Source organism: Phoenix dactylifera, chromosome 16, assembly GCF_051530095.1.
Source record: "Phoenix dactylifera cultivar Ajwa chromosome 16, Ajwa_hap1_PhDact_Kaust_v1.1, whole genome shotgun sequence".
NCBI lineage: Eukaryota > Viridiplantae > Streptophyta > Magnoliopsida > Arecales > Arecaceae > Phoenix > Phoenix dactylifera.
In genome coordinates this window covers 13,040,818-13,068,475 of record NC_143205.1, presented here as the reverse complement: position 1 = coordinate 13,068,475, position 27,658 = coordinate 13,040,818, and the positions used below count along the sequence as shown (strand labels likewise).

Here is a 27,658-nt window from a genome sequence, read left to right as displayed (position 1 = left end):
CCGTAACGTTATTCCTGATGTATGATGACTGTTATAATGAAATAATGGTTCCATAACCATATAACTAAATAAACATCAATCATATCAGAGGTTAAAAAGGAAAAGAAAATAAAAGAAGAATGAGTTTAAGAAGACCGCTCTCGAAATTATCCCAAGTAATTGCTGATTATGGCAGTCTTCTCCAAGACGCATGCTACAGATGAATTTGCAATGAAATATGGTGGTTCCTCTATATACCTAGTCTTTTACTCATCCATCTTTTCTCTTAAGTTTTTAAAAGAAAAAATTATAGAACTTGTCAAAATTATGAAGAAAACTTATAGAGCACGTTTGATTGGGATGAGTTGGGCTCTGAAATGGAAATAAGAATGAGCGACTTCTATTCCAGTCATTTAGGTGGGAGAAGTCCCATTTGTTAGTAAAAGAACACATGGAAAGAAAACTTATCGTCGGTTGAGGCATGTTATCACTGTCCTTAAGAATAGATCTCGTCCCTCGGAGAATAAATATCGGTGTAGCAGGTAATGACGGCCTATCCTTGAGGATAGAACAACCGGGTCACTCCAAGCGTATACTCGCAAATGTAGTGACAAGTGAACGGCCCAGATTCACTCATAAACAGAAAAGGAAAAACAAAGAGGAAGATATGGATGATATATTAAAAGGAGAAGGAAGAGGCAAGAGACAAAATCAAAACAATGATAAGTTTTCTTTTACTAACAAATGGGACTTCTCCCCCTGCATATGATGATCGAGCACGACGCGCCCGGTTAACCCGTTTTCGGATCAAATCTGTCAAATTGTCTTGAGCCTCTATTGAGCTCGTGGCTTCTTATTTTCTTTGCTTCACTAGGTTAAAAAGGTTGAAGACTATATAAAAACCATTTGAGTTTTATCTTTTTCCAATGTAGGGCTAAAGAAAGTACACAAAAGAAAAGAAAGGATAGGCTTATAATTTTGAAATACTCCAACACCATTCTATTTCGATTCTAGAGAAAAATGAAAAATGCCCTAATCTCCTAAAACTCATTACCGACTCTCTCTAGTATTCCAATCTTATTTCGATCTTGGCCGTGAACCAAATGCACTCTTAGTTTAAAGAATTGGTCTAATAGATTTGAGCCTTGATTGTACTGGCTTACTTGGGCTTAGCACATCCTAGCCCAGGAAACTTCCATTTGCAGGCCAATACCAAAGTGTAATTTAATGGAGTCAGCCAGCCCTTCTGACACTACATGTGGCAGACAAAGTTATTGTGTTCGACCGTCTAATTGCTGGGTCGTACAATTGCATGTGATCCAGCTTGGTTAGTGGAATGATTTTGAGATAAAGGTTTGTTTGAAATCACTTTAATATACAAATCATTGACAGGGAATCCACACAGAAAAGATGATTCGAGCGTAGCCCTTGGGATTATTCTCATGCATAATAATCTCCACTTGGTACTCATCATATTTCTTATATTCCAACTCGACCTCCTCATCATTTGGCCACCAAAATAGTCTTCACCTGCGAATTAGATGCTCTAATAATGTATAAATCATTCAAGCAATATCTAGGAGATATTATCTCCTCAAAGAAAGGCATCCTAAATGATCCAGGATGCAATGTTACATGAAATGATAGCATCGGACAAACTTATGTAGCTGGAAATTTTAATGAACAACCTGTGATGTTTGGAGATGATGGCCACCCTGTGCAGTGAAGTAACATGGTTGGAAAAACAACTAACAAGATGTGTTAAAAAAAGAAGAAATGACGGTGGTAAGGATTTCATTATTGTTAAAAACATGAGTACATTCGATGCAGTAGGGTCCTTAAGCTAGTCATCGAAGATAATTAGAAAATTTTAACATAGGCATGCAATGCCACTACATAGGGTGGGGACAAGTTCACCACCACCATGACCCACGCCAATTTTCTTCTTCCTTCCAATATATATAATGACATTCTCAACATGTGGGAGATGGCAAGATGCACTTAATGTGATAGTAATACTATACACTAAAGATTCCTACAAAAATTATGTGTGAGAATGCTATTTGCCTTTCCTCTTAGCATAACAAAGGGTGTTCGCTAGGTGTCACCTTTGCTCTCAAATGACACTTACGCAATCAGATCAAATAGTTTTATAGGTGTTAGGGTAAAGGTCATTAATAGGTCTCATGTATGCATGTGATTCTTTATGCTTATTGCCGCCAAAATTAGGCTGAGATCGGAGTGCAACTCAGACCACAGTGAGGTCGGCTAGAGACGAGTTGAGCAGGCTGATCGAGGTGTGGAGGATGAATCTCCTCCATGTGTGGCCTGCAGAAATTTTGCTTGCTGAAGAGTTTTAGGCGGAAGACCTTCCGATGCCTAAGTCAGAATCGAGAGGCAACAATATCGAAGAAAGAGAATTTCAGTAAAGTATAGGCGTTATGAGTAATATTGCATGTACACCTGAGGCCTTCTGAGCTACTCTTTTATATAGGAAAGCCCATTATATCGTTACCTGGCCTGATGTGGTATGCAATGATGATCAAATAACGGTCGGTAGTACGATCGACGTGGTATTGCATGTACACATATTGATTTTTCTCCTCGGCTGATGGCTTTTTCGGCTGGGGTCGAGGTTGCTCATATTGGTTGGTCGACTGATGGCTTCTTGGTTGGGGTCGAGGCTGTTCTTCTCACTTTGTATCTGAAGTTGAGGGGGCAGGTCTAGCCCAAGGTCGAAGTATCCAATATTTCCCCCAATAATGCTCTTGACCAAGAACCAACCATTCAAAGGACATGGCTCGAGTGGGTAGGATGGGCTTATCCATGCTTTTTGTCTTTCTAAATTATCAATCTTCTAAGTTAATATCACATTGATCCAAAATCCAACAATCACATCTCTCGTAATTAATGCTAAAGATGTTCTTACATGCATCCATCTTGTTTAAACTCTCACTTCTTTCATTCCCCTTATTTAAAATATAGACAATATTGGAATATCTCAATAAAAATGAGGTGCATTTGTGAATGGTAAGATCAAAGGATCATTACTATTCATACTTCCCATTTGCATCAAACATGTCAAATGTGGTGCTTAGAATATATATATATATATATATATAATCTTGCTGACCCCTAACCAGCTAGTTGGCACTCTCTCTACTTAAAGAGATCCAAGGTTGTTCCAAGATTCGAACTCTGATAGTGGTGTCCCTAATGAATCTCTCAAGAAAATAATTTTACTTTTTTTTTTTTTTTGCTAGAAAATAATTTTACTTCGATCATGATAAGAAATGGGACAAGAAGCATGGAGTAAAATCCAACAACATCCTTGAATACTTGTCATGGGCAATCCATGGCAATTTGCTATGATTAAACACAATAATAGGCTCCGTGCACTTGAATTCCTAGCATGCACAGCTGGCTCCGAGCACACGTGCACGTGCACCGTACCTGAGGCCACCCCGCACGTGCGCTCCATGCCCCAGTGTACCAACTTTTCCTCGGCCTCGTCACTTCCCACGTTAGGGCTCCAAAAAGCCACCAAACCTTCCAAACCAACGGTCGAGATTCGGTCCACGGGACCCGGCAGCTCAATCGCATGGCAAGGAATCTTCCCCGGCACGTGCGGCCACCCAAGTGGGTTCATTTTTTAAGTCCCATTTGGAACATGAGAAGAAGCTGCTTGGAAGCTGGAAATCTAGGGAGGTCGATATCTATATTAAAAATCTCCAATGATTTTGGTTTGTGCGATGGTGTTTGACCGCTGGGATCTCGTTCGTGTGAAGCCAGCCATTGACCGTCCTCCCACGTATCATCGGTCGGGTTCCGTACTGTTTGCAAGGCTGGCTTACCCTGAGATCCCACGTAAGCTCCACATGGTTCTTTTAAATTAATCACAGCCATCAGTGCATATTATTAGGCCCTGGTTAGGGTGTACGTGGGTGTCGGACTTTTGACTTTAACCCACCTCTTGTGCTTAAACGGGTAGATATGGATCTAACCCAAATCCAACTTGATTCAGATCCGACTTATGCTACTCTATGAAAAAGAAATTGATCTCATCCATTCATTTAGTCTACCTAATTATAATGAATATTGTTAGGACCTGATCTCCAGGTACGATGGATATAAATCTAATTGACTAGCTAAACCGAAGTTCTTAATGAAAATCCTGCTTAAACTTGCCAATGAAAGCATAATTTCATATATTTTCTACCAATTATATCCATAGAAAAATATATACATAAAAAAATTAAAAAATCTTGTTAGATTTTTGTTAGTTACAATTACATTTCTACATGAGAACAACCAGACATGGTGTGCATAATAGGATCCTGTAATTATTAGTATTTTGATGCAATAAATGAAATCAAAAAAAAATTATGATCGATAATTTTATATCATATATATATATATATATATATATATATATATATATATATATATATTGGCTAAGATGGGTGATTCAATTTATATCTGGAGCGCTATAGGTGGCTCTTTCTCCCCAATCTACAGGGTGTTTCTAGAATGAATGACCACGTAAGACGCTGCCCAATATGCAGCTCCGTTTGTCTGTATGAATATATCCGTATTTTAATTAGGGTTGGTGAAAAATATTTGCTTAACGGGTTTGGATTTGGATCCTTGAACCCGAGAGAGTGAGAGAGAAGGGCAGGCCCATGTGGGGAGCACGTGGAGGGGAAGCCTCGTACCCGGGACTGGGGCCCTCTCTGGATGTCGGTAAGCCAAGGAGGGTAGGCATGATTGGGGGACACGTGGGACAGCTAGCAGGCACAAGTTAGGGCCCCACTTAATCAACACCACCCCGACAAGATCTCGCAAGTAGAGGCCATCTACTCCTTTTATTTTTTCCCTCCTAACTTATTTGAGTTCTATTCCATCAATCAAGCAATCACTTCTCCCAAAATGCCTCCCAAAAACTTAATAAACAAGCTATATTCCCTTCTAGATCATTATTTATTTATTTATTTCATAATTCAAACTGTTGAGAAGCCTTCATCTAAGCTGTTCATGACAAAAACACACTATATAGCAGCTTTAATTAATTGCTTAACTAACTACCAATTTTGTCCCTGTTGGTATGGGCCAAATTGTTGATAGTGCACATTATTTATTTTCTTTAAAACTTCATCCATAATTAAAAATTCTAGTAACATGTAAGCTGAGTTTAATTTAGCAATGACAATACTATTTAGTACAACATCTGCACAAATTGTTATATAAAATATTTGTTTCAACCCCCTAATTCTACCATTGATGTTAACATTATTGCTCTTCATGATGCTACAAAGTGTGTTATCTTTATATATCTTATTGCGCTTGAATTATTATTATATGTGCAACTGATACTTTGACAGGTTGATTAACAAAAGATGCATTTGTTAACCTTGAAAGGAAGGCGAGGTGATGCCATGGATGAGGGGGAAAATGGGGAGGGGACATGAGGGGAACCCAATGATTTCGGAGGGAATGGGGGTGCCGGGGAAAAGAACGACAGCATGACACGCACGACCCTAAGTTGTGGGTCCCACCCGTGAGTTCACGTGTGTTCCTCTACCTGCGCTGCCGCCACGTGCTCACGCTATCCACCGGCTCGAGCCGCCGTTCCCGGACCGACTTCCTTGCCATTTGCTTGCTTGTCCTTGTATGCCCTCATATTTATAATAATTTTTTTATTTTTAAAAAATATCTATTATATTTTTTTTTTGAGGGTGATTTATCAAAATGATGCATTCTTTCAATTTAAAGTTAATTTATAGAATTAATAAAAATTATTAAAAAAATATTGAGAAATTGCAAACCATCTATATTAGAAAAAAAGAAAATTTCATAAGAACTTTATAAACTTTCACATGTAAGAACATACGAAGGTAGACATTGAAATATAAAAATTAAAACTACATCCCATATTTTATGATTATGAATCAACAAGAATAGGTACAACATAATCAGACCCAACTATATATAAGAGTAATAAAATAATAATTAGTTTATTAAATTTTTTTAAGCAATAAAAACGTGATCATAGTGTCCCATTGTAACAAAAAAGAAAAAGAAAAAATTTCTTACGATCTATAGAATAAATATTGTCTTAAGCTAATACAAAGTATTAAATAAATTATATGCATCATATAATGACTATATAATAGAATGATGTATTAATGATGACTACTATTTATTTTATTATTTTTGTATATAACATAAGATAGATCTAAATCGAATAACAATTTTTATTATAGTTGTTCATGTCCAATCCAATTCTTATTTTAGTTAATAGGAAAAGTTCGAAAGAAGTAATTTTTTCATTCATGTCAAACGCTTTGAAACCAGCCACTAATTCTACTCACATAAAAAATAATAATAATAATGCAACCACTGCATCCATGTTTGTCCGTTTCACAATTTCACCGGTTGTCTACTTTTGATACCCAAATGCTACTGGAATCCAGCAAAGAACTGGGAAAGAGAGTCAAACCTGCCAAGCAGCGAAGCCGCCGGGTTTTGAGGGCTCGGTCGACGACTTCTTTCATCCAATGATCGAACCCAACCTCGGAGATCACCTACTTAAATAAAACTAGGTTATAGACTCCCTAGGCTTAGGTTAAGGCTAGATTCATCCTAACGCATCCATGAATCATGATTGCCATTATTGGTGAAGCCTCTGACAAGTTAGCCATGATTGAAGGAGACTTGACCCCCACCCTCCTCTTTATCTTCTCTTCTTTATAAGTTCCCCACACCCTCATCCATTCCCCTCAAAGCTGAATTCATTCTCTCCCAATCTCTCTTGTTCTCCTTCTTCTTCCCCTTTCTGAAGAGAGAAAGCAGAAGGCCCAAAAAAACTAGAGACCAAAGATGATGCAGGAAAAGGTGGATCTAGGCCTTAGCTTGAGCCTCAACTCTTCTCAAAGCCACATTCCTCCTTCCACCTCCTCTCCTTCTCCATTCCCCTTCCATCAAAAGCCACTATGGTCTAAACTTCCTTCTCCTTCAGGTACTTTATTTCATTCTAACATAACATAATATATATATATATATATATATATAAAGAATTCATAAAGCCAACCTTAGATAACTAAGGCAAGGCTTAGAGGGTAAGAGTATTTGGAAAAGCTTCGATGAAAAAGGAGTCTAAAATCTAGATGTGGATTTCATGCAATGCAGTAGAGGAGGCGCAGCCGAAGCTGAAGGGGATCGATGTGAACAGGAAGCCAGGGGTGGAGAGAGTTCTTGAGGAGGAGGAGGAGGAGGAGGGCACATCGTCGCCAGATAGCACGCTTTCGAGTTTGAGTGGAAAGAGGAGTAGGAGGGATCCATTTTCCAATACTGAGATCCATCGGCTCGAGAGGACGAGCTCGAAGGGGGTCAGCGATGAGGAGGATGGAGAGGGCTCTCGGAAGAAGCTCCGGCTCTCCAAGGAGCAGTCTGCTGTTCTCGAGGAGTGCTTCAAGGAGCACAATACCCTCAATCCAGTAAGCTTCTTTTTCTATCTCATTCGACTTCTTGTTCTCACTGGCTTCAATGAAAGATTGATTCTAAGTTTGCTTATGTTATTTTGTTGATAAATGAGTAGAAGCAGAAGATTGCATTGGCAAAGCAGCTCAACCTTAGGCCAAGGCAAGTGGAAGTATGGTTCCAGAACAGAAGAGCAAGGTAGATGTCTTCAAATAAACTATTTAACATAAAATCATGATATTACTTTATTTGTAAGATGATTTTTTTTTAAAAAAAAAAAAAATGAATTCTGATTTTATAAGATCAAGTCTTTAGTTCAGCAATATTTTTTTTAAAAAAAGTATCTAAATTCAAAAACTTGAAACTTTTTACTCTTGAGTGAAAGAGAGGTTCTCAAAGTATAGCTCTGCTGTTTTATTTCTGAATATATTTTTTTTCAAGGAAGGAGGAGAATAAAATTGTCATTTTGAAAGCATAGCATAAATGAAAGCATACCATGGGGAAAGTATGGAAATAGATCATGATAGTGGTAAGTGAAATTTGTTACAGGACAAAGCTGAAGCAGACTGAGGTGGACTGTGAATACCTGAAGAGGTGGTGTGAGAGGCTGACAGAAGAAAACAGAAGGCTACAGAAGGAAGTTGCCGAGCTGAGGGCACTGAAGCTGCTGTCACCAATGCAGATGCCTGTGAGGATGATGCCTCCCACCACCCTCACCATGTGTCCTTCCTGCCAGCGAGTGATCTCCCCCTCGAACTCATCCAACTCCTCCACCACCACCACCACGGCCACCGCCACCTCGTCTCCACCGGCAAACCACCAGCACCACCACTTGTTCCCCAGCACGGCCCACTCGAATCCAAATCCATGGGCCTTGACGCCTTTTGGAGCTGCCTACCTCAATCAGAGCTCCTAAATCTGGGTATCTATGATAATGAGACTACGCAATGCTATGCTGGTGCTGAAACATTTGTATCAAATGATGCAAAGATATGTTGGTACCATGGTTGGAGATGGAATGGGAGAATGAATTTTCTTCTCCCTATGTCATTGTGATAGGTAAAGGTGATGAAATGAAATCCCGTCTATATTTTTTTCTGACGGGCATGTACCAAACCATTTATTTTTGCTAATCAATTAATCCAAGCATTTCTTCAATGAGAGGTCTATGCATTGAGTCAGATATCAAAAGAATGAAGGAAAGCCCATCTGTGTGCAAGTTTTCATCACCCTTTCCATTGTCCCTATTAGTTAAAAGAGGATTTGTATGTTTCTATTGTGTTATGATTTGAGGTTAAATCTTGGTGCAAATGTAAGATTAGGATCTCATTCGAAAAGTCTAAGCAGAAGGTATTATTTGAGTTCCTTTTCGACAATGCGTAACTAATATGAGACTAAACATACCTTCGCACAATTCATTACATATTCTCGTCATTTAAGCCCTTGCATCCTCACCAGACCAAGAGTCCAAATTTAATAAAATCTAATAATAAATGTCACGGTTGGCTTTAGAGAGTCTTATAATCTATATGGGTTATGGATTATGATTGCTCTAATACCTTTTCTAATGACCCAAGACTTTATCGTAAGAGGCTACAGAGAAAGTGTAATTTTGGTTCTTTGGCTTTATGTAGGTATCTGGGATTTTTCCAATATATAACCGATGTGAGTAAATATCCACCCACTTAGGTCCTCACACCCTTTTTGTGTGTTATAATCTACCATTGGTACTGCATTGGTGTGATAGTGGAGAATGCCTCCAGATCTTGTGATGAAAGGAAGAGATTGAAGCCCGCCTTAACCTTGCAAGCAGAGTTAGAATTGGCCTAGATAACAAATATCAATTCCTTTGAGTCAAGAAAGGATCTCCTGATATGTTTGGAAGCTGCTATCTTATCACAGCAAAATGTATGATGGATCATTTACCAATGCAAACTCAATTTTTATTAAATGCACACAGATCAAAAATTACATTTTAGATGTTTATAATCTTTACTTCTACACATTTAAGTGGATACAAAGGCATGATGGTGATTGAGTTAATGCATTATAACAAGTAATATGACTGCTAGTTTTCCATGGCACTCTATTGATAACCAACGATAAACCTTAAGATCGTAAAAACCATAATCCAAATATTTGAATATTTCTAAGCCATAAATAACCACATAACAATGCATGGTGTCATTAAATTCATTTATATTTCTATTCTTTTGATGTATAAGAGATCCTAGATATATAAGAATTGATTATCAAATATTTTTAGAAGTTGTCGATTATCATAGGATAGTGTGGATATTCCATTCAATGAACCATAATTCATAGAACACCAATAGTGGATTGTAGATGTATGATAGGAGGCTAACCCAACTTGACCCGTTTTGCTATTTGCCCCTGGCATAAGGTTTCATACTTGTGGTGGTGAGCCTTAGCACAATGGTAAAGTTACTTCATTATAACCTAAAAGTTATGAGTTCGAAATATGAAAATAATCCCTGTGAAGGTGAAGCTACATACATCTAATGATCTCTTGATCCGACAATAATAGGAGCCTTGTGCACTGAACCACCATTTTTTATAAAAATTGCACACCCATCTAAATGTTTCTTGGATTGAACTCACAGTAGTACATGCACCAACCCCTTTTTATTTCTGGACATGGGAAATATAGTTTGGCCAAGTGAGAAGAGTTTAAAAGTTTTGGAATGGCTAGTGCCTTTTCAAACATAAGTTGTAATTTTTAAATGGATTGTGCTTGGGTAAGCATCAATAACCCTGTCTAGACTTTTTGTACCAAAGCCAAAACCAGAAAGAATCCACAAAGGAAGCATGTCACTCCATGAAGTCCTAATTTTGAAATGGGACTTGTTTTGGCCAAATCTCATGTCTTACCTAAAGTCACTCTGAGCTTATGCTTATCAAGCAGAAACCAAAACCACCAATAAAACAAGTTTTGAAGGGTGAAAAAGTTATTATAACCACAGCAGAAAATGTATTTTAACTGTACATATCAGAACCATAAGGTACCTTCAATATAATCAACAAAAATCTGTCCCAAATATATAGTATTTTTCCATGCTTTCAGTTATCTATAAGACTACGAAAGTAGCTTACCAGACAGTACAAGCTAAATCTATCTGCAATAATCCATGTAACTAAATATCTCAACCTTCATATCACTGTCCCTTTCCATTTCTCTGACCTGTAATATTGTATCCCCAATGTCGACACTTTGTTTCAGCTGTATAGATCACGCCAATGCAACATAAAAGATGGGATGTCACAATTTCTGTGCTAAAGTAGGCTTGAATCATTGACCATGCAATACACAAGGAATTCAATGAAAGATGAGATAATTGGTTTAATTTTACAAAAAGGAGTAGATGGGTCTCACATTGCATCATTGAGACCTAGACTTCCAGTCCATAATTGCAGACCGAAGAGAATGATTGGGTATAAGGTTCTTATTAGGCAACTGTAAATTTGTCATCGGAGACTTGTCATTCATGCCAAGCCATATCTCAATTGCTTTACGATCGTACGTATACCCATCAGATGCAACACAGGGATCATTCATCACCTCCTGTGCCAAATTTCAGTGTCATGGGTTTTAGTCTTCCATATAGAACAAATCTACATGGAATTCGAAGATGCAAACTAAGCAGATCAAGTAGTAGAATTTTTTTTTTCTTTTTCTTTTGTTTCATAAATGGCAGCCACATATGAAGAGGAATAGACACCAAGCATAGAGTAGACAAGAGCTAATGATATACTGACCTGAAGAATTGGACAAATGAAATGGTTAGGAGGGGCAGATGGGGTATGCGATGCGCAAACATGGGCCTTGTCCGCAATCACTTTCAATTTCTCTAGCAAAGGAAGAACTTGTTCCTTCAAAGCAGGTCTGTCCTTGCGCCGCAGTTCAGCACAGCCTAGACCAAGAAGAGCCAACTCCTGAGTCTCCTCTAAAGGCCATTGCCCAGCCCCAGGATCCAAAACCTCCATCAAGTTTCCTTCTTCTAATGCTCTTTCCACAATGAGGGTCAGCCCCATAGGTGGTTTTGCTGTCAGCAGCTGCAAGATTACCATCCCTAAAGCATAGATATCTGATTTTGCGGAGACCAAACCAGTCCTTTGATACTCAGGGTCGATGTAGAACATTGTTCCAACGGGAGTCGTGTCCTTAATCATTGTACACATCGGAAGATTCACCGCAGGAAGCAATGTCGAGAGACCAACATCACCAATCTTGCTCACGAAGTTACGATCAAGCAAAATATTTGCTGGTTTGAGATCCCGATGAATGATAGGTTCTGGCTTTGAATTGTGAAGGAAAGCTAGAGCTGAGGCAACTTCCCAAGCTATTCTATACCGGTGGAACCATGGAAGAGGGGCTGTATTATCTTTGCATTGCAACCTGTCATCTAGGCTTCCATTTTCCATGTATTCATAGACCAGGCAACCACGCTCAGTGCAGGCACCAAGAAGCAGCAGCAAATGCGGGTGATGAATTTTACTGAGAATCTCAAGCTGAGAGAAGAAAAATGTCCAGTGAGACACTCGAAGGAGTCCAAAAAAGAAAACTAAAAAAAATTTAGGGATCACAATGCATAATACTAAGCAAAACATTAGTTAAAACCATGGTCTGTTATACCGGTCCATACCGGCCGGTACGGGCCGGTACGTACCGGTTCAGCTTGGGACCGGTACCGGATCAGCGTAAAATCCGGTACCGGTAATTTATTGTTGAAGAACCGGTACGGAACCGGTTCGGACCGGTACGGGACCGGTTCAGACCGGTACGCCACCGGTACAGGCCGCCACCGGTACGCCGACCGGTACCGGTATGGCGGACCTTGGTTAAAACAAACAAACTTTACATGTTCCAATCACATTCAGTTTAAACAAAGTGAGTGCAAAAATATTTGAACATTAATAGCTCGAAAACATTTCTTTACTTCAAAAGGACAGAAATTTCTTAAGATCTGTGCAACATAATTAACAGCTAGAAAGCATTTCTTTACTTCAAAAGGATAGAAATTTCTTAAGATCTATGCAACGTAATTAACAATGTTAATGCTGTAGCAGAAGCTTTTGAGTTGGTTAAATCAGTATATTTTTGTGGTTATTGTTAGAAAAATTCAATATGTAAAGCTTTTAGATGTAATCTTCTTTGCAATATCTTCCACACCTCTTGTTTGAATTGCATGGTTCCATGACCCTCATTGGAGTGGAGAACTTTCACTGCTGCAGTTGTATGATGGAAGCTACCCTTATAAACTATACCATTAGCTCCCCTCCCAATTGTAAGGCAATCAGAGAATGATGATGTAGCAGATTCTATTTCCTCCCATGTGTACTTCTTGTATGGTTCATCATTACATGCAAGGGCCTTCTCTAGCCGTTGCTTCTCATTGGCTTCACGAGCAGCATTATTCTCCGAGTCTTTTCTATGCAACACTTCCCTCTCAGCACATTCCTTGATAAATTTAGATTCCCTTTCTGCTGTTTCACGTTTTTCCCTTTCTTGTCTTGCCAATTCCCTGACCATCTGTTCTCTTAATTCTATCTCTTTAAGTTTAATCTCTTCCTCCATCCGCCGTGCAGTTAATTCATGCAACTACCACAGAAAAGATAGAAAATTCAGACAAAAAAAATCTGTGAATATCTTCTGAGATCCAGTCTCTAATGCAGAAAATCAAGCTTACTTGCTGAGAAGCATCATTTGATTCACTCCGAGCAACCACACAAAGCTTCTGGAAATGCCTAAGTTCAACTCTCAGCTTTTCAAGCTCAAAACTAACATCAACCTACAAGCAGACAAAATTTCAGAATAGATAAATCACTGAAATCTGACCTGATAAACAGTCTTTCCATATGTGAGATCTGCTGCCGAAAAGACATAATTCTCTATGCTTCTAGGTTTGACATTCATTACCTGATTTCCAGGGACTGAGGAATCAGTTCTAACTTCAGATGTTGATGCCTGATCAGGACTGTGCAACTGATTATCTGTCTGGAAGCTTCTGTAACTAGAAACCATGCTATTATCACATTGTGTTTCTGTCACAATGGAACTGGAACTAATGAAATCATCATCAGTAAATAAAGATATACTCCTGGTATGAAGGGTATCAGAAGGGCTGGCCCCCATATTGACAAAATTGCTATTTATATTTGCAAGAGCTTGGTTACGCTGAATTGGTAGAGATGCATGATGAAGAGAAGAGCTTGTTATATCTGTGTCTGTCCATTCTGTAGACAAAATAAAAGGGTCATTAGCAATAATATCCAAACATTACTTGAACTCCAAATACGTATAGTACATAAATTTTCTGTACAAAATGCTGTTCCTGAATTAATTCACAGCCAAAACCAAAGGAAATGCCTTTTTAGCAAGATTAACATTTCTTCAAGCGTATAAAGGATAAAAAATACGCAACTACTGTTGGATCTTAACAAATGTATGAAATTGATCCTTGAAGTGAGAAGTTCCAATCTAACAGTCAGTTTGTTAGAAGATGACTCCAATATTTGATGGTACAGCTCCAGTTAAATGTCTAGGGCATGAATGTGGGCTCTAACACTGGAGCAGATGTGTTGTAGTGGATGCTAATCCAGTGAGGCATCAATCCAGGTATGCACAAGTTTCACTGAATCATACCAAAATAGGTACATTATCAAATGTAATCCATAAGTGCAGACCCTATGCAATATACAAACTTATATATTTATCAATTGAATAAATAAATGAATAATACATCATGGAGAGCCTACAATGATGTAATGAAGCAAATAAAAATATTGTAACTGCACCATCTCTATCAGAACTACAAGATTGGCCAAATAATAAGGAATTATATATGCTAATAGAAAAAAATAGTAATTCATATTTGTTTATAATATTGTTCTTCCCTACAAAACATTCAGGAACCTGATACGTATGCCACATGAACTTGATTTCAAGTGTATACACAACATGAACAAACATAGGAGTGCATATCTAAGCAGAGAGGGGGCAAAAAAAAAAAAAGGGGAGAGAGAGGGAGAGAAATTGATGCCTAATATCTACATTATCTTCGAATCTTTTTTTTTAGGGGCTGCATGTACATTGTATTGCTTTGGCCTTCCATTTTGAATATTTTCTAGAAGCAGCTCAATGTTCTTCTTAGCAGAAGTAAATACCTGATCTTGCACTGGAAGACAGGCTTGAGAAGCTTCGAGAAGTACTTGAAATGTTTTCTTCATTTGTCATATCATCTACCACTGTCGTTGATGCACGCACAGATAACAATTTTCCTTTCAACACAACATATACTGTACAAAAGCCTGGGATGCATGATGAGATTCTTGAAGACATTTTATTGCTTCCAATTTTCCTAGAAAATAAATGTACTCGTAATTCAGATCATGTCAAAGACATATAACTGTGCGATTGCAGGTGCAAGAGGGGCTCTTTCAGAGAAAAACTTGGTATGAAGAATAAGATTTACTCACAATGAATAAAATAGGAAATCCATGCAAATATATGTACAAGTGTTCATCCAGTAAAGATTGAAATAATGAGAGAGAAGAAACTGAAGATAGAGGAAGAAAACAATGATGAAAGAAACTTCTCATTAAATTCTAAAATACTATATTTTAACCAGCCATCTGAGGACAAATGATACAATTTTAACTTAAAACTCTGTTAACATCTTGACAAGCACAAGTTTTGCTCAACTTTGTCTCAAAATATTAAGAGACAAAAGGCAAAATAGATGATGCATGCATCAGAGATAAGCTTTATACTTAAGTCTTTATCATGTATCATGATCTAAGAATCATCATGAAACTAAGAGAAAAATCTATTTCTGCATTCGCAGAAGAAACAGAATCTATTGTCAACTCTGTAATAATAAAGAAACAAATTCATGTATTTCATCCTTCAGGCATTTATGTATTACCGTTTACAAGCTTCATGAAAGAGCAAGCTTCAAAGTTACCAATTTAAAATGTATACCACAAAAATGACGAAGTACGATTCAACAAAATGAAATATAAAAAGAAAAAAACAGAAGAAGGCGTACAAATCAGTGATCATACAGGAGAGGACCCAGATCATGATTGGCACCTGTGCATTTGGTGTCTCAGGTGATTCCCATCAATTTTTGGCTGCTATGCATTACTGACTCTTTCTTTTTATCCCCCGTCAACATAAGCATTTTCATCTATCTTCATGATTTTCTCAATTCCCTTGATTCAGATATGGTATTTGAAGATCAAGTTAATAAATGATCCATACTTTCATGATCATCTTTATTCTTTATTTCTAGGCTAAGACATCAGTTCCTTGGGCCTGACTCTGAACAAAAACCTTGAAACTCAAATGAGTCAACTTTTCCTTTACTATTTGAAAAAATGCGAATGAGTTCAAGCGAGGCCTATGCTTAAAATTTTGGTTCAAAAAAATGAACTATGTATAATTTGAGCTTGGCCCCAGGCTCCAACTTGATGCAATCTCAAGCTCATGTTTTTCCGTACCAGTCAGTACCGGTGCGTACTTGACCGTGTAATATACTATATTGGTACCGAGCGATTTGCAATATAGGAGGCATACCGAGTGTTGGTATGCCAAAACTATCTCCCGTACCAAGCATACTAACACAGTAACAAGGATGATACTAGCACATGGTTTGGTACAGAGATGGCGAACCTTGCTTGACCTAGTTCATATTTTTGACCAAAATACATTCTTTTTTTTCAAACTTGGCTCAAATCAACCTAACCGCACTCAACCCAACCATATAATATTTGGATTTAAACTTGTAAAGTCAGATCAGTTCGAGTTGAAGTGGTTAGTTTTAATACTGAATTGGAGTGGGTTAGGATTAGCTATTTTGCTGGTTAAAGTGGCCTGCTTTAAGCTAGGTGGAGCTGGGATCAAGGCTTTAACCGTGGAATGAAATCAAGCCTGGGGTCCCAGAATAACCTGGACAATTAACAGTTTGACATGCCTAGTTCTGAACCCAAACCTGTCTGAACATTACCAGCATTAAGGGCTTCAACCTGACAAAACACAAACTTAACTGTATATTCAGAACAAAGCTCCAAATTGAACCTAACTTCAATCTAGCTTAAATCAACCGAACCTGACTCAACCCCTTCCAATTCGTGTTTGGGTTGAAAATTTTGTAGTTCAAGCTCATGCAATTCAGAGTAGGGTTGAATTGAGCTTCCCTTTAGGTACTTTTTGGGTTGGATTAGGCCAGATTTGACCCTTAACCAAACCCAACCTGTCCAAGTTGCATCCCTGTCCATACAAGTTAGCAGAAGACATTACACTTAAAGCCCTGTCTGATTTTTGAATAAGGAAAACTGAATAAGTATTTTATTCCTTTTTATGTATTCTACTATCTGCCCAGGGATAAGTTTTAAATTTTGTTTGGCTGGAAATTGGGAATATATTGGACTAGTTGCAAATGTTGTTTGGTTTGGAAGGCAGGAATAAATGGATAAGGGCTAAGTGGCTAGCCTTCTTTTGTAAAATCAGGGGGGACTAGTTTTATTCAGGTAAGGGTGTTTATATGCCTGTTGAATGTAGTAAAACTATGCAGGTTACATAAGCTTTTGGCACTTGGCTGAATAAACCCATTATTCAGTACGTAATTGGGGTTTAGTCACAAACCAAACAGAGCCTAAAGGGCATCACGTTCCATTGTGTATTCGTTCTACTTTCTTTGGGTTAAAATTAAGAAGCTTACTGCATTCCAGAGGTGATCACACTAGGTGCGTACAGTGGTTTCTAAGAAGTAAAATGCCCAAGAAGGAATTATATTCTTAAACAATATTTAAGTCAAGGTAGAATTTTGTTCATTTATGAGGTTTCGATCAACAATTATATCTACGATATTAAATACACAAATTGAAGGAAAGAACAATAGTCATTTAACTGCAGTACTCTATATTCATAAAGTAGGCTACTATTTATAATATCTCTAAGAATATGTCGAATTTATATTACCTAGTAAACACATTCCGGGAAGAAGAACCTATGACAAGCTTGCTTATTGAAAATTTAGCAATCTCTCCAGAAATTGCTTCAGCCACATTATCTGCCTCAATTACAACAGATTCTGCTTCTACCTTCACACCAAAAAAAAAAAAAAAAAAAAAAAAAAAAAAATCAGATCATGCACTTTGATAAGTTCTTTGTTTAATACATCCAAAAGAAACAAGAGATTTTACCCTTCTTTGAGCGCACATTTGTTTGTACAGGAGAAGCATTGAATTTGTTTGCCACTCTATTTCCTTTTTATATGCAGCGGCAACATCTTCTCGTACATCTGAAATAGGAATATAGTTTCCCACTGAAGTGGAAAAGTAACAGGTCAAACAACAAATGTCACAGTCTTTGAAGAAATAAAGCAATAGATATGGGCAGAATAATGAAGATGAATGCAATGAAATATTCACTCATGTGTAGAAAAATAACGCAAGGGCATTTTGAGATGTATGGTTTACAAAATGTGGAAAAAATAAGAAATTTGACAACAAACTATAATTAAATATACCAAAAAAAGGGCAATGAGTGGTGCAACGATTTTAGCAGGACCATTAAAATGAATTTTTATTTCCAGACCCTTGCTTTGGCGCTCACTCATGAATAGTTCAGGTCAAGTTTTTATGTCTTGGCAGGACGGGGGGCGTCCTGGCCGTCCTGTTCCATTGAGAAAATGGGACAAGGATGGGGTTGAGGCTCCACCACATGAGGAGAGGAAGAAAGGGGAAAGAAAGAAAAAAGAAGGAAGATGAAGAAAAGGAAAAAAATAAAAGGAAATAAGAAGAAGAAAAATGAGAGAAAGAAATGAAGGGAGAAGAAAAAGAAAGAAAGGAAGGAAAGAAGAAGAAAAAGGGAAAAAGAAAGAAAGGAAGGAAAGAAGAAGAAAAAGGGAAAAAGAAAGAAAGGAAGGAAAGAAGAAGAAAAAGGAAAGGCAAGAAAGGAAGGTAGAAGAAAAAGAAAGAAAATAAAAAAGAAAGAAAGAAAAGAAGGAGAGAGAGGGAGGATATCTACCAGGATGCATGATCGGGACTGCCGCCGAGATGGGGTGGGACAGTAGGGTGTCCCATTCTATGGACAAACCAGAACACCCCTGTCCCATGGGATTTAAAACTTTGGTTCAGGTTATAATATTCAATAGTACCACAGGTTATAATATTGGTTGGTTGTGAGTAGTTCAGGAATATGTTCTAAGAATCTAATTAGCAGAATAATGACTAATTGAGAAGAAGCTATGCGCAAAGATTTATCTTTCTATCTCTGTATATTTAAAAACAATCTGGTTTACTATGCAGGACAGTTAAATGATATAGGATTCCCGTGTTTATTTCTAACACTTGAAGGGCTTATCCAACATTCATATGCTCATATATCACCACTGCATCTTGTGTTGCTAATTGATTATTCTTTCTCCACACAATACAAGACTTCAATTAAATTGGTCCACCCAAGGATTTTGTCCTGTCAGAAGCCTTAGTGTTATGTTAAGTGCTGTGATTATGAAAAAACTGTCCTTTTCTATAAATGCACTCCATCTATCGATGCTTATGACCTCATGCCATCTGTCATCAATATATATATTAAATTTTCTATCCTTCAAGCAACTATAACATGAAAATTGCTGCTTTTTAGTGTTTTTTTTACAGCTCAGACAGCTCATCTTGAACATGATTGCATCATACATAGAGCAGCTTGAGTAAAAGAAAAAGAGCGGGGCCAAAAGGCTCTGTATGAGTTTATTAGGACTGATAGTCTTTGAATATTTTAACAGCATGTTTGGGTTTTTCTAGAGGGTTCAACTCCTAGTTATTCTAAACAATATTGCCTGTTTGAGTCATTTTTTCTGATAGGCATCAGAAATGTGGTTGCTTTTTAATATATTGATTGCATATATTAAAAATGCTATAAATCATGAGACTGTAGTTAATGACTTGATAGTCTTACATCTATTGGTTTAGGTATTAAGAAGTATGATATTTGCAAATCATGGTTGATGATGGTTTACTATTGCACTCACAGATATCTTAATTTGTACCCATGTTTGCAACAACATCACACACTTGCCGAACTAGTTATATAGATCCTTTGAAATTGCTATAAACTTGATTAACAACTTCTATATGCAGCTATGGTCTTTCTTTTGTTATGTCTACTAGAAGGTTGCTCATTAAAATAAACCAAATATGTTAATGTGTTTCCCATGATGAGTAGGTTAATAGAGGCAGAATTGAGAATATACATGGATGAAAGGGCCAACTAAAATAAAGATCAGTGCCAAGTTTTCCTAGGAAATGTAAAGTGGAAATCCATAAAACTACTCTGATAATTTCAATCATCTATCTATATTAGAACCAAAAGGAATACATATTAGTTTGTGCCTCAAAGATGGATGCAGTTCCTATGCTCAGTCATTATTGAAATTTGCTGCTCCTTCACAGCATGAGCTTATACAACCAACAAGGTAGCTGCCAACTGGCCTTCGGTCTTCCTTCTGTTCGCTAAAGTTGCCTTGATGGGGAATGAAAACCCAATTGTTTGATTGCTGACATCAGTTTGATTGTCATAAAATCTTTTCAATCCTTTTCTAGAGCCTTCTTGACTTAGAATTCTGCTCCATATCCAATTCCAATTTGATGAGAAATGACATATTCCTGAACCAAATTATGAATTCAAAACTACCATCAACATGATGATGAATAAATTGATTTGCTATCAGACCCTTTTGATAGTAGATAACTTCAATCCTTAAATCCAACTTCCCTTCCCTCAGTTTATTATTCATGCATGAGGGCAAATATTGATTATATAACTAAAACTAATGATTGTTAATTTGTTATTCTCACATCTACCTCCTAGCGCACTTGAATTCTGCTTATTATTAACAAGAGAAAACTTGTAAACAAGGAGTGGTGCAGCTCCTGAAGGTCAAGTCCTTGGTAAATGAATACAAGATCCGTGGCCAGATGGATATAAGGCTAAGTTATTGGACCTCCAACAAATATTTTAAAATAAATGTATCGCTCAACATTAGTAGTTTTGGCCCTTTCATCCTTAAGTGGATTAAATTAGAGGCACAACTAAAAGGAGCCAATCATTGTAGTATAGAGTGGGTCCATGTAGTGCATCATTATTCAATCCCAATTTTATGAAATCTAACACTTCTGATTATTATATTATTATATTTCTGCTGTTCCTAGAGACTTGATTATGCATCTTCAAATGCCACCATAGACATTCTCTATGATTTACTGTATTTTATCCATGATTATTTGAACACCATATGACAAAATTATGAAATTAGATGTATTTTCCACGATGAGTTTTTTCATGAAGGCATATCAGTGAAAAGATGGATGGAAATGCAATCCAACTAAATATGGTTCCACTTTTTAGAGGAGAATGCACTGTGGAATCCTAGAAAGCTAAAATGCTATTTTAGTCATCTTTTTTTATTGAAGGCATAAAATATCAAATCATCATGTCTCTTTTGTCAAGATTAGACAATAATTTCAAGAACTTCACTCTTTAGATTTCCTTCCTTCTCCTTTGGTAAATGATTTATTTATGATGGAAATTTCAGACATGACAACAAATAAGCAATGAGTAATGACTTCTATGAATAAGTGCACCCCCCCCTATCACTTTCCCCCAATCAAATATGGTTGATGATCAATAAGACGTAGCTAACTATGACAAAATGGGTGGCAAATCCAAGTCAGAGCCATAGTAAATGAAAATGAGTTCGCTGATCATGCAAGACTCGTGGTAGATCATAAAAACAATACTTTTCTGCAATTTGAAGTATCGATGCCATTATCCATACTGGAACCCTACCGACTCACAGTATGCATCCCCTAGTGCTGGCACAGCAAACAAGAGTTGAAATACCATGTGTTGGTATAGGTCGGCACTGAAGGGTATACGTGTATCAGAATAGTATGGCCAGTATGGACCAATACATTCTAGAAATTAAAATCACTAGGAACAATGCTTTAGGCCCAATGCTCATTTGACTAGATCAAGAAGAACAACCATATCACCAAGCACAATGTGAAAATTAGGACAGAGCACAAGATAGCACTTAGAGATATGGTGTGCCAAGTGGCTTACCTGTAAGGTGATAAAAAAGAAGCTAGGTGAGAGTAGTGATGCCTCAGATCCCAGTGTTTTGAAAATATTATGAAGCTTTTAACTTTCTTTCCCGCGCGCACACACATGGAGAGAATCTTATGAAGCTTTTTGCATTCATAATATTAAAAACAAATTCCCTTTGTTGTTTCTTACCATTGAGAAGAGTCATGCAGCAGAGGACAATGTGTGGATGCCTTGGATGTCATCGTCCCTTGCATGGTGGTACATATTGCTCTCAGGTGGAAATGAAAGCCTCAAGTGTCTGCATTCCTACCGGCTCAGCTTCACCAATGATGATAGGGGTTTAGAAATGCTTCTAAGAGCTCCATGATGATGAAAGTTTAATCAATTGAACTCTTTGAATAATAATGGCCTTTGTGGAGAAGGAATAACTGTCAGAAAGAAATTTCATAGGGGAAATAAGGAGGCACTGAAATAAGGATTGGTGTTGAATAGTTAGGAAGGTAGTGGGAGGAAGTTATTTGTAAACCTTCCTGCAACTAACACAGCTGAAGGGGTGGTGATGGGAGCTTGGCAAATCGGCCAATAGCTAGCATTGGAAGTCATCGTTTGGTCATTGGAAGCTGCAACTTCTTAAAATTGATAAGATCAATGGATCAGAGTCACTTTGGGGGCCTACACTCCACTACTGGAACAAATGTTTAGCTTTCTTTGTGGGCCGTTTCGGTAATCTTAAAGAGCTAAACCTGAGGAATGAAAAAGAAATATGAAGAAAGAGCATCTTCCTTATTGCTTATGCAAATTAAGCTCATTAAACTTAAAGAGCACTACACCAAGATTCTGGTACACTTGGGTAGAAAATAATTTAATATATATACTGGTATGGAGTAATCTGTAGGCTCCTAGAGAGCCTAACAGATTCCCTTCATCACTGGACTGGTCTATTATGGAGCCAGTGTGACATTCTGGGCCTTAATTAGCTCTTGTTTGCATTTTTTTTGGGTGGAATCTAGACCTCCAATTCTTCTCCGATCCTTCAATCATCTTTTCTTCCAACTCTTCTTCTCTTGGGTGTTCTTTCACCCTTAATTTGTACTCATTACATTTTCTCAATGAAATGTGTGGGTGAGTTTTACCACAGTCTTGCTCAAAAAAAGTAAGGCAGAAATAAGCCAAAGCTGATCAATTTAACTTTCAATTCTTTCCCAGTAAAAAAAATCAATTTATTCTTCAATATTCAAATAAAAACATCACAGGAGGAGAAAAAGACAAGGATCCAGCAGACAATTTATTTTTTTGGTGAAAACAGACAATAATTAAAGACAAAAAATAAAAGATTTTTGTTTACAACCAAGTCACAAGTCACAACTTACTTGGTGTCGGAACCATCTTGATTGGAGGACGAACATGCAAGAGCCTGAAAAAATTCCGCCCTTCAGGAACGAACTTCTCAAGAGCCCACCTAACTGCATATTTGCTACTCTTACTTCCATTGACTGCCACCGCAACAACTAGAAAAGATGGAGGCAAAGATATTTCGGATTCCTTCACTTCTTGAATTTCCATTTTTTTATGTTTCCTTTTCCTTCCCAGTTTGCTGCTCAGGAACCAGTCTTCTCTGCCAAAAGAATTTTTTTCCTATTTTTCATATTATTTCAAGATAATTACTCCTAGACAACAGGCTACAACCATAATACATTATGCCAATTAAAAACAGGAGGAAGGCCAAAACCCAAGAACAAGAAATCCACTACTTTGTCCATGAAATCATGCACAATGTCTAAATATTGAATACTTTTAGAAAGATAAGAGACTTTTAGATACAATGAACCCAAAACAATAGAAAAAGTTTTTTTTTTTTTTCGGCCGGGGGGGGGGGGGGGGGGGTGCGAGTTGGGAGAAATTCCAACTTGAACCAAACAAGACCTGAGTATACAAATAACAAAGGCATTACAGCTGAAAGGATATTCAAAAATAAATATTAAGGTCATTTTTTTTATTCTACTGAAGAAACTTCAAAACTACCAACAACCGAAACACCTCAAATAAAATCCTCACAGAGATGGAGAAAATAAATATTTTTCAATAAACCTGGGAAATACAAACCCGCAATCGAATCATTCCATGGCCAGCGGGGCTGCAGGAAGAGCTTTCTTCAGTCACAGACTCACAAGAACCATCAAATCTACCTTTTAGAGGGCAAATGAGAAGTATCCAAAGGCATAAAAAGACCCCAACCCCATGCAAGTCCAGGGTCTTCAGATGGGAATTGGCATAAAGGAACCACCACAACCGATACACACCTAACCAAACTTTTGAAGTAATTGAGGAGGCAGAAGTAGATAAGACCATGTTCGCAGAGCAGGAGTCCAGCACCCAAATATTAGTCTTTGTATTTGATGGGACTCCTTACAAAAAAACAAACAGGGCAAAAAATAAGCAAGTTGACCTACTATTAGAATCCAGGGAAAGCAAGAGGCTGTTTTGTTCTTGGGCTTCGGCAAATCTTTCCAAAGGGAAATGGGAAACAACTAACAGCATAACAAATGCAACGTGACATCTGGTGGAGGCCACCTTTTTCTTGTGGAGCCCACCAATTCGACTTAAGGGAGGAAGGTGTGTGAAATTTTGAGTCGAGTTTGTTGGATTTCCTTTTTTTTTTTTTTTTTGGGATTGTTGTGCTCCACGTGAGAGGATATGTGAACTTTCTAACTCGAGGAGGCCAATCTACGGCCACGGCGGGCGTTGACGCGGTCAACTGGCAGCTGTCACGCGGTTTATGAAGGGCCGCGTCGACGCGAAGCTACCGGGCGGTGAGACTAGAAGGGTTAGACCTTCGCCTCATGCCGGCTGGAGAGAAATGGACTACGAATATTCTGGGAATTTTTTTTTTTACCATCTTCTACCTAGGAATTGGGGTAGGTAGGGAAATGAGTTGGAATTTTGACGAGGAAATAGAGTGGAAAATATGACACATGGGACCAAAATACCAAAATAAGGACATATTAGTGGATTTGGGTTAGCATATATTAAATGCCGGTGAAATATGTGTTACATCTTTGGTGCTGATAATAGGATATAAATATTTAATCCCTAACACCAGAATTACAATTTGAGTCTAACAACCACCGTATACTCACAGAGATTGACTCTATAAACATATAAAACATTTTGCAACATGAAGCAATAATAATTATTAGAACAAACTAAATTATTAAGTTGAAATATCACATATAATCATACTGAAATTTATAACTCAAAATCTTTAGCATTTAAGTTACTCATTTATAATCCTCTAGCAACACTTTAATATATACAAACCGATTAAAATTTGATCTGCTTCTCCGTACAAGCTGATATCTGTCTAATCATTCGATCTTGGATTTGAAAAAAAATATATATAGATAAAGATTATGAGTACAACTCTGTAAGTAATAAATCTACTTTATAGAATTGTATCAAGCTAATTCAAATAGTTTAGCTCAATTAAATTATACAGAACATGATACATATATATAAGTAGAGCTTATAACATTTACTTTCAACAATTTCTATCTATTGAAATCATACATTCATCTTTTCAATAGCATTTCATCGTTTCAATAATATAAATCGATAGATTATATCCAATCTCATAATCAACTATGCTTATAGTTATATATTTGTACCCAGTATCAAGTTTCCAATCCATCTTAACTCTACAGCCTAGACTACGGACACATACATCTCTTGTGGCCTAGATCATGTAGCCACATTTAACGCCTATGACGTAGGTCACTTAATCCTATTTGAATCCATATATAGCCAAGCCAAGAGTTAAGTGATACACACACACACACACACACACACATATATATATATGTGTGTGTGTGTGTGTGTGTATCAAAACTTCTTTTCTTTTTTCATACCATTTTCTAGTTTTAAAATTGAATATGCAGCAATTATAATTTTTCAAGCTTGATCCTCTATGGTGATTCAAATCATATGTAATTATTTAATAGAATTGCCATGATAAGTCAGATTTCATATAATCACAAAATTTCATATGCACTTCATTTTAAAAATATGATATCAATTTGCATAATTAATTTTAAACAAATACTACAAGATGTAATTTTTACTTACCTTGCATATGCCAACCACTAGGTAACTAAATCACTTCATAGAAGTTTCTCGAAACCTAATAATCCAAAATACCACACACATGAGAACCAATGGCACACTAATATTTTAAAGTAATTTCTAAAATTTCCAAAATTCAAAAATTTCCTTCTAAAATTTTTAGGAAACCCAAACTTCTAATTTCTCTGCTAATTATCATTACAATAAAGGAACGAGCTGCTAACCTTATCTTATTTTTGTCACAAGGTAGGAGAGACAGAGAGAGGACATAGTGGAGGCTCCTCTAGGGCTAACTCAGAGAGGAGAAATAGAGACCTAGAGATATAGAGTGAGAAAGAATGAGAGCAAGACCCCTCCTCCCCCACCCCCCCCCCCCCCCCCCCCCCCCACCGCCGCCCAACCTGCCCCAACCTAGAGAAATAGAGCGAGAAAGAATGAGAGTGAAATCCCGACCTACAGAAATAGAGTGAGGAAGAATGAGAGCAAATCCTAACCAAGAGAAATAGAGCGAGAAAGATTGAGAGTGAAACCCCGACCTACAGAAATAGAGGGAGAAAGAATGAGAGCAAACCCACCCCTCCCCCTCAAATTCATGCCCTTTGTTCTTATCTAAGGGACCACTTAAGGTGGTTCCCTCAAATGGAAGGGACCTGATCCAACGAATCTGGCCAAGCACATCAATACCTGCATCATTAATGTATGCTATATTTTAAGCAGTAAACTTTAATAATAGTTGAATATTGGCGTTATTAATACTAGCATCCACATGGTGAATGGAGAACTCCACACAAGCTAAGTCTCGGTTTTAGATATATACTAGTATATAACCTGTGCAATACGCGGGATATAGTTTTTTCTCATTTTTCCAATTATTCTTAAAATGAAATATAGAAATATATATAATAGAATGATAATAAAGACAAAATAGAATACAATAGATATAAGAGCTTAATTATTTTTTAAAATAAATTATTAATATCAAAATTATGATATAATCACTATAAAAAATTTAAATAGTATATATATATATATATCAATATAGTAAAATAATATATTATTATAGATAATAAAACCATGATAGAACCTACGTATAACAAGAAATAGACAAGTATTGCATCTTGGAGATATTTAAATACAATATAAAAAGATTATTTGTGGTTGTACTTTTGCTTAAAGTAGGATCGTGTTCATAAAAAATGCAATCGGAATTAATAAGCATTAGCATAATCTAACAACCTGCATGGGATATAGACTGGATATAGTACTGATGAAAAGTATTTTCATTAATATCAGCATATTAACAAGATATAGTTATTAGTAATGCCATTAATTTTTTTATTAATATAATAATATTAATAAAAATCTTTATTTAATTTGGTTTAAGAAGTTTTATTTAAATAAAAACTCTACTTATTCTCTAAAATAATAAATGTCAACTGGGATCTTGGAACTAAAATAGCATGGATGAGAGTTAAGGAGAGCTTGCATGAGAAAAAGATATAAATCCAAATATGAAGAAAATGAATCAACACAGATCATGTAAGCAATTTTCTCTATATTCATATATTTATATATATTACATATATAATTTGTTTTGCAATATTCGGGTCATTGGGTTTTCGAGTTAGAACATAGTTAAATCCAATCTCAAGCCTGTAAAAAAAAAATAAAAAAAATAATCTGATCCTATACATAGAATCTAAATTGGATCTATACTCGATCATTATAAAATAATTAGATAGAGATATCGAGTTTCTTGGTATCATCTACACCTATAGTTTTTAGCTGAATGGATGGTATTGGCTCATTAATTCACTCCCTTTGCATCTACAACATCCTCTTTCATACATCCTCTAATCTGATATACCCACTTCTATGGACACCCACTCCACAGCCAATGGATAATTATGCAGGCCCTACATCATGAGATCACCAACTTAGTCGAAG

The 27,658-nt window shown here is 36.9% G+C and overlaps 2 protein-coding genes across 11 annotated transcripts; one reads left to right on the top strand and one right to left on the bottom strand.

The window, feature by feature from the left end:
* Positions 1–1,467: 1,467 nt before the first annotated feature.
* On the bottom strand, positions 1,468–26,084 carry LOC103721159 (U-box domain-containing protein 52-like). 10 transcript variants are annotated; one of them, XM_088712957.2, is made up of 12 exons: positions 25,936–26,031; positions 25,715–25,769; positions 22,963–23,207; positions 17,686–17,807; positions 17,462–17,583; positions 14,644–14,837; positions 13,397–13,713; positions 13,167–13,268; positions 12,650–13,078; positions 11,236–11,988; positions 10,853–11,041; positions 10,410–10,747 (listed from the first exon to the last, which is right to left on the bottom strand). In XM_088712957.2, the coding sequence occupies exons 3-11, from the start codon at positions 23,153–23,155 to the stop codon at positions 10,859–10,861; spliced, it is 2,415 nt and encodes an 804-aa protein (XP_088569083.1). In that variant the 5' UTR covers positions 23,156–23,207; positions 25,715–25,769; positions 25,936–26,031; the 3' UTR covers positions 10,410–10,747; positions 10,853–10,858. The 10 variants fall into 10 exon arrangements, with proteins under 10 accessions (XP_088569084.1, XP_088569087.1, XP_088569083.1 ...); XM_089927649.1 differs by having other exon boundaries at positions 10,410–11,041; positions 25,936–26,084; XM_017846192.5 differs by lacking the exons at positions 25,715–25,769; positions 25,936–26,031 and adding an exon at positions 23,696–24,016.
* On the top strand, positions 6,745–8,616 carry LOC103721158 (homeobox-leucine zipper protein HAT4-like). The gene is made up of 4 exons (XM_008811232.6): positions 6,745–6,997; positions 7,168–7,475; positions 7,577–7,656; positions 8,008–8,616. The coding sequence occupies exons 1-4, from the start codon at positions 6,859–6,861 to the stop codon at positions 8,372–8,374; spliced, it is 894 nt and encodes a 297-aa protein (XP_008809454.2). The 5' UTR covers positions 6,745–6,858; the 3' UTR covers positions 8,375–8,616.
* Positions 26,085–27,658: the final 1,574 nt, after the last annotated feature.